Source organism: Ahaetulla prasina, chromosome 9 (assembly GCF_028640845.1).
Source record: "Ahaetulla prasina isolate Xishuangbanna chromosome 9, ASM2864084v1, whole genome shotgun sequence".
Taxonomy (NCBI): domain Eukaryota; kingdom Metazoa; phylum Chordata; class Lepidosauria; order Squamata; family Colubridae; genus Ahaetulla; species Ahaetulla prasina.
In genome coordinates, this window is record NC_080547.1 from 14,459,551 (window position 1) to 14,471,932 (window position 12,382).

General features: G+C 45.7%; 1 protein-coding gene across 1 annotated transcript in view; it reads right to left on the reverse strand.

Annotated features, from left to right (window-relative positions):
* Positions 1 to 764, reverse strand: part of SCN3B (sodium voltage-gated channel beta subunit 3) — a 20,787-nt gene extending 20,023 nt beyond the window's left edge. The window contains exon 1 of the mRNA XM_058194669.1: positions 710 to 764. Coding sequence (XP_058050652.1) covers positions 710 to 764 — 55 coding nt within the window. The remainder of the gene's footprint in view (positions 1 to 709) is intronic.
* Positions 765 to 12,382: the final 11,618 nt, after the last annotated feature.

The window sequence follows — 12,382 nt, forward strand, 5'->3', positions numbered from 1 at the left end:
TAAGGTACAGCACTTAATGATAGTCATAGGGTACAAATAAGCAATCAGGAAATTTACAGACTAGCATCCCCTGTGAAGTTTAGATCTAACATTGGCCTTTGTGAGCTGGCAAGCCAACCACAAACCGAAGCCAAATCAAAATACTTTTGGGTAAAGCTGTTTGAGAAGAAGTCCTCCAGGATTAGAAAAGCACATTTTGTACAGGGAGGTGGGTGGGGATTAGGAAACATCCAAGGTGTCTAAACCTTTCAAAACTGGAAGGAGAGGGATTAAAATTCAAGCGAGACGGCATGATTTCTTTAGGAAAAAAAACAAAACCCCAAACTCTCCGTAGCTGATCCCTTCAGATTTCCTGCCTTGCTTCTCCTCCCGTTACAGCCTTCACCTGCCAAAGCAATCCGCCAGGCGCCGGAGTCGCCTGCCCGATTTCCAGCTGAGAAAAAGCGCCACAAAACAACAACAACAGGCTGCTTTTAATTACAAAGCCGCGCTTCTCACCATGGCAGCCTCTCTGTTCCCCAAGGAGCGGTGCAAAGCCACCAGATCGTGCCTCCCAACCGCCGCTTCTCCCTTCGCAAGGTCCTGCCTTGCCCTGCCAAATCCAGCCTCCCCCACACACACCTTTGCCCCCTCCCCACCGCGCCCCGTCTTTCCACTAGGGCTCCCGTTGTTCAGGCAGGAGAGACCCTCCCCCGTCCACGGCACCTACCCCAAAGCGCCGCCAGCAGGGTCGAGGCGAAGGCAACCTTGGTCAATGCAGCCATGATTCCCACGGAACTGGCGGGCGAACGGGGTCTTCTGGGGAGGAGAGGGTGGTGGCTCTCAACTGGAGAGCCGGGCGATCCGGGCAGGGCAAGGCTGGGAAGGACCCAGGGAAGAGCGGATTAGGTGGGGGACAGCAGACAGCCGTAGGGGCGCTCGCAACCACGGCCGCCGGCGCTGGGGCGCGATTCAGGACCACGGAGAGCGCCGCCTTTAGAGACTCCCTCTACGGGCGAGGGCGCGGGCGCCTCCGTGTCGAATTGGGCAACCGCCGCTCCTCCAGGGCTCCGGCGCCGCGCCCGATGGGCACGAAGCCCCGATCCCCCTTCCTCGGGGAGGTTGGGAGGCGGCTTGGCTTTTCTCGCGGCGGGAAGGGGGCTTCGCGCCCGCCGCTGCTCCAGCGCGCCGCCCAGTCCGACCTCCGACGCCTGGCGCTGCGCGAAGAGCGAGCGCGGAGAGGTTGGAGCCGGAGCAACCGACTGGCGGGTGGGGTGGGGTAGGGGGGAGTAGAGGAAGCCTCCCTTCCTCCCACCCACTCCCCACCCCATAGAAGCATGCGCAGAATTGTCCTTGGCAAAAAGCGGGCACGCCCCCTACGCTGAACCCGCGGCTCCCTCGCCTTGCCAGCCAAAGGGGCGAAGCGGTTGCTGAGCGCCGCGCGCAAACTCGGGTACGCCTGGTTGCCAGTCGCCCGCGCGCTTCTCTCCTCTCCAGCTGGACGGAGAAGCCGGGCTTTCCAGGAAACCTGGCATCAGCAAGAGTGAATGGAGACCGTTACTCTGCCAGCAGCAGGTCGTTCTGGGGGAGTTGGCAGGAAGAAAAGATTGGGGAGGAAAGCGAGCCGAGCCGAGCCAAGCCAACCATCCCTCTCGCAGCCTCACATTGTGCCTTTCGCTAACTCTTAGCCTGTTCCGAGGTTGCGTTTACTCCTGGCTTTACATGCGGTTGGGGTTCATGATCTGGAGGGTATGTGCCAGGCTCCTTGGGTGGTTTTGTTTGGAAGGCTGAATTTTGATCACATGGCTGTGACGATTCTGCAATGGTGCAGAGAAGAGCAACTAGAATGATTAGGGGACTGGAGGATAAAACATATGAGGAAGGGTTGCAGGAACTGGGCATGGCTAGTTTAGTGAAGGGAAGGACCAGGGGAGACACGATAGCAGTCTTCCCATATTTGAGGGGCTGCCACAGAGAGGAGGGGGCTCAAGATATTTTCTAAGGCACCTGAAGGCCAGGCGAGGAATCATGGATGGAAACTGATCAAGGAGAGATTCAACCTAGAAATAAGGAGAAATTTTCTGACTGTGAGAACAATCCACCAATGGGACAGAAGTTGCCTTTAGAAGTTGTGGGAGCTTCATCACTGGAGGCTTTCAAGAAGAGACTGGACTGCCATCTGTCAGAAATGGTGTAGTGTCTCCTGCTTGGGTGGGAGGTTCGACTAGATGACCTAAAAGATCCCTTCCAACTCTGTTAATCTGAATCTATCTAAGATGATCAAAGGCCTGGAGACTAAAACATGAAGAACGGTTGCAGGAACCGGGCCTGGCTAGTCTAGTGAATAGAAGGACCAGGGGAGACAGGATAGCAATCTTCCAATATTTGAGGGGCTGCCCCAGAGAGGAGGGGGTCAAGCTATTTCCCAAAGCACCCGAAGGCCGGGCAATGAATAATGGATGGAAACTGACCAAGGAGAGATTCAACCTGGAAATAAGGAGGCATTTTCTGACAGTGAGAACAATCAACCCATGGAACAGAAGTTGCCTCCAGAAGTTGTGGGAGCTTCAAGATGAGGCTGGACTGCCATCTGTCAGAAATAGTGCAGGGTCTCCTTTTTGGGCGGTGGGCTGGACTAGATGACCTACAAGGTCCCTTCCAACTCTTTGTTATTCTGTTCTGTTATTCTGGGCATGAGAGTGAGGGTCAGCTTTAGTCGCTTTTTTTAAAGTGTGGTTATAACTGCAAAGTGGTTCCTAAATGAATGATTATAAACGTAGGACTACCTCTCCTCAACCAGAGACCAGAAACACCATCTGGAGACAATGTGCTTGGCGTTCTTTTTTTAATTTGATTCCCTTCCACTCTCCCTTGTGTACACCTCCAATTCCAACTGATGCGTTTTACAGATCTGCTTAGAATCTGGATAGGAGATGACATAAACTGACTCCCAGCCATTTGCCGCCGAACAGAGACGGAGAAAGGTGGGGTCAGACTATTTCTGCAACCTGAGCACAGGATGGAGAGTGGCTCCGCGAGTGAGGTGGGCCCTCTCCAAATTTGACACGTAAATAAAATAAAGATGAAAAGGTAAGATATCTCTTCCTCCTGAGTCACGAGGCTCAAGTTGGTTTTCCTGGAAGCATGGAGCCAGGGTGTGAGTTTCCAGCTTAACAGCACAGGGGTTAAATGCTCCTGGTTCAGACTGGATTGCCCGATCTGGTAGCGATGGCGGTGGGTGGTTCGAAGAACCGGTAGCAAAAATCCCTGCCCCCCTTCCCCATGCCCAGCTGAGCCACACGATCATCAGAGCCTTTTTTTTTTTTTTTTTTTACTTTTAAAAGCATTTTTCTAACAGTCGAAGAGGTTGTAAAAATGCTTTTAAAGGGTTAAAACAAGGCTCTGACGATCCCGGCTGAGGTGCCTGATCATCAGAGGCTTTTTTTTTTTACTTTTAAAAGTATTTTTTAAAAGGTTAAAAAAGCTGAAGCCTGCTAGGCAAAAAATGGGGGGTTCGTTTGAGAGAGAGAGAGAGAGAGAGAGAGAGAGAGAGAGAGAGAGAGGGAGAGAGGGAGGGAGGGAGGGAAGGAAGGAAGGAAGGAAGGAAGGAAGGAAGGAAGGAAGGAAAGAAAGAAAGAAAGAAAGAAAGAAAGAAAGAAAGAAAGAGGGAGAGGAAAAAGGAGAGGAAGGAAGGACTACAAACCTGGCATCTTTTCTTTTATGTACACTGAGAGCGTATGCACCAAGACAAATTCCTTGTGTGTCCAATCACACTTGGCCAATAAAATTCTATTCTATTCTATTCTATTCTATTCTATTCTATTCTATTCTATTCTATTCTATTCTATTCTATTCTATTCTATTCTTTTTTCTTTTATGTACACTGAGAGCATATGCACCAAGACAAATTCCTTGTGTGTCCAATCACACTTGGCCAATAAATGCTATTCTATTCTATTCTATTCTATTCTATTCTATTCTATTCTATTCTATTCTATTCTATTCTATTCTATTCTATTCTATTCTATTCTTTTTTCTTTTATGTACACTGAGAGCATATGCACCAAGACAAATTCCTTGTGTGTCCAATCACACTTGGCCAATAAAATTCTATTCTATTCTATTCTATTCTATTAGACGCAGCTTCAGAGGATAATCCAGGGCTGGAAGGGACCTGGAGGTCATCTAGTCCAACCCTGCTCCAGCAGGACATTGTTAGTGAGTTTCTGTCTTTTGATCCCCTAGTCGCATAGCCACACCCACCCAGTCACATGACACCTTCCCCCCCACCAAGCCACGCCCACAGAACTGGTAGGAAAGAAATTTAGATTCCGCCACTGCTTCAGCACCACAATCTCCATGGCGGAGGGAGTCATCCCTGCTGTTACTGCACATTTACGCTCAGTTCAACACAAGTGCAAAGGCACAGAAATGTAGACCGCTGTTTCACACCAGCCAGTAGGTCCCTCAAACTATGTATTTGCACACTGAGTATCTTTTTCCAAACGTTTGGACCAGAACCTTGTCCATTCCTTATCAGAGGATGTTACTACCAAGCATTAAGCAACTTAGAACTAAGGAGAAATTTCCTGACAGTTAGAACAATTAATAAGTGGAACGACTTGCCTGCAGAAGTTGTGAATGCTCCAACACTGGAAATTTTTAAGAAAATGTTGGATAACCATCTGACTGAGATGGTGTAGGGTTTCCTGCCTGGGTAGGGGGTTGGACTAGAAGGCCTCCAAGGTCCCTTCCAACTCTGTTGTTATATTATATTATATTGAACGGAAACAGAAAACTCTAGTTGTTGTGTGCCAAGGATGAGATCTGGAGTTGCTGCCTTAAAGGTGTTGGTCCCTGACACTTAGGAGGTTACAAGTCCCTCTCTGAAGGAGGTCCATCTGGTGGGACCAAGAAGAAAAGCCTTCTCCATGGTGGCTTCTTCTCTGCGGAATTATCATCCCTGAGGAGATAAGATTGGACCTGACTTTCACACTCTTTCACAAAGATGGGCAGTCTCCAAATTTGACACCTAAAGGAAATAAACAAAGATAAACCGTAACTGTTTGGTTTGGCTCTGCAACCCAGACAGACAGACACAGACTTCAGAGGATCATTAGAACTGCAGAAAAAAACAATGGCTACCAACCTGCCTTCCATGGAGGACCTGTATACTGCATGAGTCAAAAAGAGGGCTGAGAAAATATTTACAGACCCCTCACATCCTGGACATAAACTGTTTCAACTCCTACCCTCAAAACTATGCTACTGAGCACTGCACACCAGAACAACTAGACACAAGAACAGTTTTTCTCAAACGCCATCAGTCTGATAAACAAATAATTCCCTCAACACTGTCAAATAATTTACTAAGACTGTATTACTATTATTCTTCTCATCCTTACTAGTACCTATCTCTTCCCACTTATTACTATAACCATGTTACTTGTACCTTTCAATTTATATTGTTTTTATTTATTTCCCAGTACAATTTGATAGTTTATTAGTAACCTTGACTATCACTAAGTGTTGCATCTTTTTATTCATGATGAATGTATTTTACTCTCTTTATGTACACTGAGAGCATACGCACCAAAGACAAATTCCTTATGTGTCCAATCACACTTGGCCAATAAAGAATTCCATTCTGTTCTGTTCTGTTCTGTTCCGTTCCATTCTATTCCATTCCCATTCCCATTCCCATTCCCATTCCCATTCCCATTCCCATTCCATTCCATTCCATTCCATTCCATTCATTATTCTATTCTATTCTATTCTATTCTATTCTATTCTATTCTATTCTATTCTATTCTATTCTATTCTATTCTATTCTAATACAATTCCTCAACTCCTACCCTCAAAACTATGCTACGGAGCACTGCACACCAGAAAACTAGACACAAGAACAGTTTTTTCCCGAAGGCCATCACTCTGCTAAACAAATAATTCCCTCAACACTGTCAGACTATTTACTGAATCTGCACTACTATTAACCTTCTCATAGTTCCCATCACCAATCTCTTTCCATTTATGACTGTATGAGTATAACTTGTTGCTGGCAATTCTTATGATTTATATTGATATATTGACCATCAATTGTGTTGTAAATGTTGTACCTTGATGAACGTATCTTTTCTTTTATGTACACTGAGAGCATATGCACCAAGACAAATTCCTTGTGTGTCCAATCACACTTGGCCAATAAAATTCTATTCTATTCTATTCTATTCTATTCTATTCTATTCTATTCTATTCTATTCTATTCTATTCTATTCTATTCTATTCTATTCTATTCTCCCAGAAAGAAAACATACAATTAATCCTTGCTTCTCTTCTGTTTAGCAGCCTCAAAGAAGGAAAAGAGCTAGTAGTTTCTATAAAAGGGATATTTTTTTAAAAAATCCTAGATTCTGGGATAATCAGAATTTCCATCTAGCGGAAGCGATGAAGGCGTGCCTTCAATCGTCTCTTAATGTTTGCTAGATTTTTAACTGGGATCGTTAACGTTGCTTTGTTTTCAGTTTTCTTTTCCTCTATTGCTACCCAGAGTTGCCATAACCAAGCGGGCCGGCTATGTACATTCTATAAATAAAATAATAAAGCGATCAATATCTTCTGGAAGCCACCTGAGACTTTCCCCTCCTCAAGTTGGCACAGAAGCCAACGAATCTGCCACACTGTCTCCATGCCCAGAGTGGAGAAAGGCACGGCTGGAAAAAAAAATAGAAATTGCAAATTCTAGAAACAGGGAAACCGCTCGGTGTGCAAGGTTTCTATAGGAACCAACCTAGTTGGGGCAAAGTAGGCAATAAATAAATAAATAAACAAACAAACAAACAAACAAATAAATAAGTACTCAATTTAAAAAGGGACCTGGCTCTTTTGTATCTAAACAAGGAGGTGAAGTGATCAAAGTCAAATAAGGATGATGCTGATGATCCGCCTGCAACAGAAGGAGGCGAAAGCGGCGATGGTAGAGGCCTCGGGGTCCTGGCGATCTTGTCAGAATGAATTGTCCTGATCATGTCAACCGAAAGGGCACGAAAAAGCTTGCAAAATGCAAGAAAAAGAGTATCTTTCTGCGCGCTGACTTCTGCATGTCATCCGGGGAGGGGAGATTGGTTGCGGAAGGAAGGAAGGAAGGAAGGAAGGAAGGAAGGAAGGAAGGAAGGAAGGAAGGAAGGAAGGAAGGAAGGAAAATTCACAATTATATTTTCTTCCTCCGCCCCTCCTCCTCCTCCTCTTCCTCTTCTTCCTTTTCTCTTCCTTCCTCCTTTTCCCCCACTTCCTATTCCACTTCCTCTTTTCCTTCCTCCTCCTCCTCTTCTTCCTCTCCTCCTCCTCCTCTTCTTTCTGATTCCTCTTCTCCCTCCTCCTCCCCCTCCTCCTCTTCCTTTACTCTTCCTTCCTCTTCTTCCCCCACTTCCTATTCCACTTCCTCCTCTTCTTCCTGTCCTTCTTCTTCCTCCTTTTCCTCTCCTCTTCCTTCACCTCCTCTTCCTTCTTTTCTGTTCCACTTCCTCCTCCTTCTCTACTTCTGATTCCTCTTCTTCCTCCTCCTCCTCTTCCTCCTCCTCCTTCCTCTTCCTCCTCCTCTTTCTCCTCCTCCTCCTCCCTCTTCCTCCTCCACTTCCTCTTTCTCCTCTTCTTCCTCTCCACTCCCTCCTCTTCTTCCTCCTCCTCCTCCTCCCTCTTCCTTCTCCTCCTTCCTCTTCCTCCTCCTCTTCCTCCTCCTCCTCCTTCCTCTTCTTCCTCCACTTCCTCTTCCTCTTCCTCCTCCTCCTCCTCCTCCTCCCTCTTCCTCCTCCACTCCCTCTTCCTCCTCTTCTTCCTCTCCACTCCCTCCTCCTCTTCTTTCCCTCCTCCTCTCCCTCATTTTCTTCCTCACTTTCTGCATTTCTCTACCTACTGAAAATATTTTGCTTCTCTCTTTACTTGAGAGCTGAGGCACTACAAATCACTGATGCTATATAGATTTTATTGCTAGACTGGATGTACATTTCTTAGGAGCACGTTTTATTGAATGTCAGCATACTGTAGATTCTTCTGGCTGACAGTATAGGGCAGAGGTGGGTTTCATCAGGTTCTGACCAGTTCTGGAGAACCGGTAGCGGAAATTTTGAGTAGTTTTCAGAACCGGTAGTAAAGATTCTGACTGGCCCCGCCCCCATCTATTCTCTGCCTCCCGAGTCCCAGCTGATCGGGAGGGAATGGGGATTTTGCAGTATCCTTTCCCTGCCACGCCCACAAAGCCACATCCACAGAACTGGTAGTAAAAAAATTTGAAACCCACCACAGGTATAGGGCAGGGGTCTCCAACCTTGGTCCCTTTAAGACTTGTGGACTTCAACATCCAGAGTTCCTCAGACAGCTTTGCTGGCTGAGGAACTCTGGGAGTTGAAGTCCACAAGTCTTAAAGGGACCAAGGTTGGAGACCCCTGGTATAGGGGAATTCCCATTTTAAGAAGTATATGGAAGCTAATCTGTTTGTATTATACATTAGAAAAAGATCCTACATCCAGGTCGTTTGAGTTCTCCAGACTCATGAAGATGCCCTTATGTATTTTTAGAATATTTTTGAATAGAATTGCAATTGCAACTACAGGAAAAATCCAAAACAGAATAAAACAATAAATAAAGGTCGCGGGATGATAATAGAAAACAGCAAGAGACCAATGGAACAAAAGGGAAGATGATAAACTGATAGGATAAAAAGCAAAAAAGAAGATTAAAAAGAAGTTAAAACGATGATCTTCCAAGCAAACATCTCACGACCTCTCCTAACTGCAAATATTCAGTTTCTGAATTGAAGCAAAATCCCTCCTTTTGCAGAGACAGGAAGGAAACAAAATAACAGGCGAAGCTTTGGAATCACAAAGGATTACCTTGTCTACTCGTAGCACAACCACAAAAGGTTTTAAGTGAAACATGCAATTCATGACATAGCCACATGGGGGCAGCACAGAGCAACCCAGAGAATAGTGCAGAGGTTTTCACACCCGGAGTTTAAAAAAACCAACAACAATAATAATGCTAGGAGGTTTTGCAAATACTCCGTCAACATAAATAAAGAGAACGTCATGAAATATGCAACGTTGGGATAAACAGTTTCTGGTCTTGCAGCAAAAAGGCTCAAAAGTTTATGACTCTCTCTCTCTCTCCCCTCCCAGTCTCCCCATTCTGACCAGGGTTTTATGACCACTGATGACTAAATCAAGCATTTCTTGGCAAAAAAAAGATGGTTAAGCTCACGGGAGCTTAAATGAAGGTTTAAAAACAATATTGCAAGGATTTGTGATTTTTTTAAAAAGATTTTTTTTGCTTGTGTTTGAAAAAGGCGCCTGTTTTTCTACCTAATTGTCAAATGTCCCACCATCTCTATCAAACGTATTCGGATAATTGTTGGCTAAGTGTCCACGGTCTATCATGAAGATCGCAAATGTCCACTCAGCTCAACCCACTCCACTCAAGAAGGGCTCTGCGTGGCTCAGACTGCTAAGACAGTCTGTTATTAACAGCAGCTGCTTGCAATTACTGCAGGTTCAAGCCCCACCAGGCCCAAGGTTGACTCAGCCTTCCATCCTTTATAAGGTAGGTAAAACGAGGACCCAGATCGTTGGGGGCAATAAGTTGACTTTGTATATAATATACAAATGGATGAAGACTATTGCTTGACATAGTGTAAGCCGCCCTGAGTCTTCGGAGAAGGGCGGGATATAAATGCAAATAAATAAAAAAAAAACTGTTCGTGTTGTCATATAAATATGGCCAAGATGTACTTCTGTTGGAATTTGTGTTGTACTTGGAAAAAGTTCAGAGAAGATCAACTAGGATAATCAAAGTCCTGGAGACTAAAACATACAAAGAATGGCTGCAGGTTTTGGGTTTGGCTAGTCTAAAGAAAAGAAGAATTAGGGGTGGCAGGATAGCAATATTTCAGTTTTTGAGGGGCTGCCACAAAGAAGAGGGGGGTCAAATTATTCTCCAAAGCACCAGAGGGCAGGACAAGAAACAATGGTTGGAAACTAATCAAGGAGAGAAGCAACCTGGAATTAAGGAGAAACTTCCTGACAGTGAGGCCAATTAACCAGTGGAACAGCTTGCCACCAGAAATCCTGGGTGCTCCATCACTGGAGGTTTTTAAGAAGAAACTAGACAGCCACTTATCTGAAATGGTATAGATTCTCCTGCTTCAGCAGGGGGCTGGACTAGAAGACCTCCAAGGTCTCTTCCAGCTCTATTCTGTTCTGTTCTGTTCTATTCTATTTTCTATTCTATTCTATTCTATTCTATTCTATTCTATTTTCTATTCTATTCTATTCTATTTATTCTATTTTCTATTCTATTCTATTCTATTCTATTCTATTTTCTATTCTATTCTATTCTATTTATTCTATTTTCTATTCTATTCTATTTTCTTTTCTATTCTATTTATTCTATTTTCTATTCTATTCTATTTATTCTATTTTCTATTCTGTTCTATTTTCTTTTCTTTTCTATTCTATTTTCGATTCGATTCGATTTCTTATGACCATCAGTCATGTTCCTCTGAGACGTATCTAGTTCCCCGTCCTTCACTTTCTGCGTACAAAACCTGGTTGTCGTCTGTTCCTGGTCCTCCCATGATATTTCTTGACTTTCTATTAGAAAGCAACTTTTCCATTCTTCGCCTTCATCCAGTGGTGGGATTCAGCCAGTTCGCACCACTTCGGGAGAACTGGTTGATAACTTTCTGAGCAGTTTGGTGAACTGGTTGTTGGAAGAAATCATTAAGGCAGAGAACTGGTTGTTAAATTATTTGAATCCCACCATTGCCTTCATCCATCGTTCCTATGGATGGCACTGAATGCTGGGCAGCGGCAACAGGGACCGAAAACCATCTCCACGCCATGGAAATGCAAAGGCTCCATTGGATATCGGGCATCTCCCTTCTTGACCACATCAACAAATGACACCATTCTGAGAACATTTTATTTATTTTTATTTATTTTATTTATTTATCGTATTTGTATACCGCCCTATCTCCCTAGGGACTCAGGGCGGTTCACAGGCAAATAAAAAGGTACATATAAATACAGAATAAAATATCAATTAAAAAACTTATTCTACACAGCCAAATAGTTAAAAAAGAACAATATAAATAATAAAACCCATTAAAACCCGTATAAATTTAAAATCTAATCCAGTCCTGCGCAGATGAATAGATATGTTTTAAGCTCGCGGCGGAAGGTCCGGAGGTCCGGAAGTTGACGAAGTCCTGGGGGGAGTTCGTTCCAGAGGGTGGGAGCCCCCACAGAGAAGGCCCTTCCCCTGGGCGTCGCCAGTCGGCACTGCCTAGCTGACGGCACCCTGAGGAGTCCCTCTCTGTGAGAGCGCACGGGTCGGTGAGAGGCATTCGGTAGCAGTAGGCGGTCCCGTAAGTAACCCGGCCCTATGCCATGGAGCGCTTTAAAGGTGGTTACCAAAACCTTGAAGCGCACCCGGAAGGCCACAGGTAGCCAGTGCAGCCTGCGCAGGATAGGTGTCATACGGGAGCCACGAGGGGCTCCCTCTATCACCCGCGCAGCCGCATTCTGAACTAACTGAAGCCTCCGGGTGCCCTTCAAGGGGAGCCCCATGTAGAGACCTTTTGGTGTTGCACCAATTATAGAGAAGATGAGAGGAGGCCGTCTCCGCTGGTACGGACATGTCCTGAGAGCAGCACCTTCCACTGTGGCCAAGACAGCCTACCAACGAGAAGTCAATGGCCGGTGATCTCGCGGGCATCCAAAACAGAGATGGCATCAACAAAGATATACAAGCCATGAGCCTGCGCCTGTACTGACTTAGGCTTCCCCAAACCACGAAGCAGATTCCTTGTCCCAACAAAAAACCCTTTTTAGTAAATTACTGTGAATTCCTCTCATTCACATCCCTCCACGTCTTTCAAGGGTGAATTTTACAGTCACAGACCTTGGAGAGCTGCCAGGCCGGTATCTTCAAAATTTGGCAAGAATTCTCTGAGTGTCACGAACCAATTAAGCGAACTAAATTGTCTCCTGCAAAGAACCCTCCCCTTTCGCTCCTCTTTTATTCCCTATGAGAGGGGCCATTCACCATCCACTTGGGAGTGGCCTTACTCCCAAGTCGACCCTCGCTCTTTAGCTGCTCCCTTCTCCTGGCAGCTCTGTGCATGGGAACAGGCTCCAGCTGTTCGTCTGCCTCACTGATGTCTGACTCCGAAGGCAGCTGAAAACTGGCATACGGCTCTGGCCCCCTCTCTGCCTCTGACACAGAGCCCTCATCAGAGCCTTCCCCAGATTCCAGGCCTGGCCCATGTTCCTCCCCAACCTCCTCACTGTCCAAATCTGCTGCCAGATCTGCTGGTGGCTGGCGGGCCACAACAGTGCCCTGGAAATGCAGC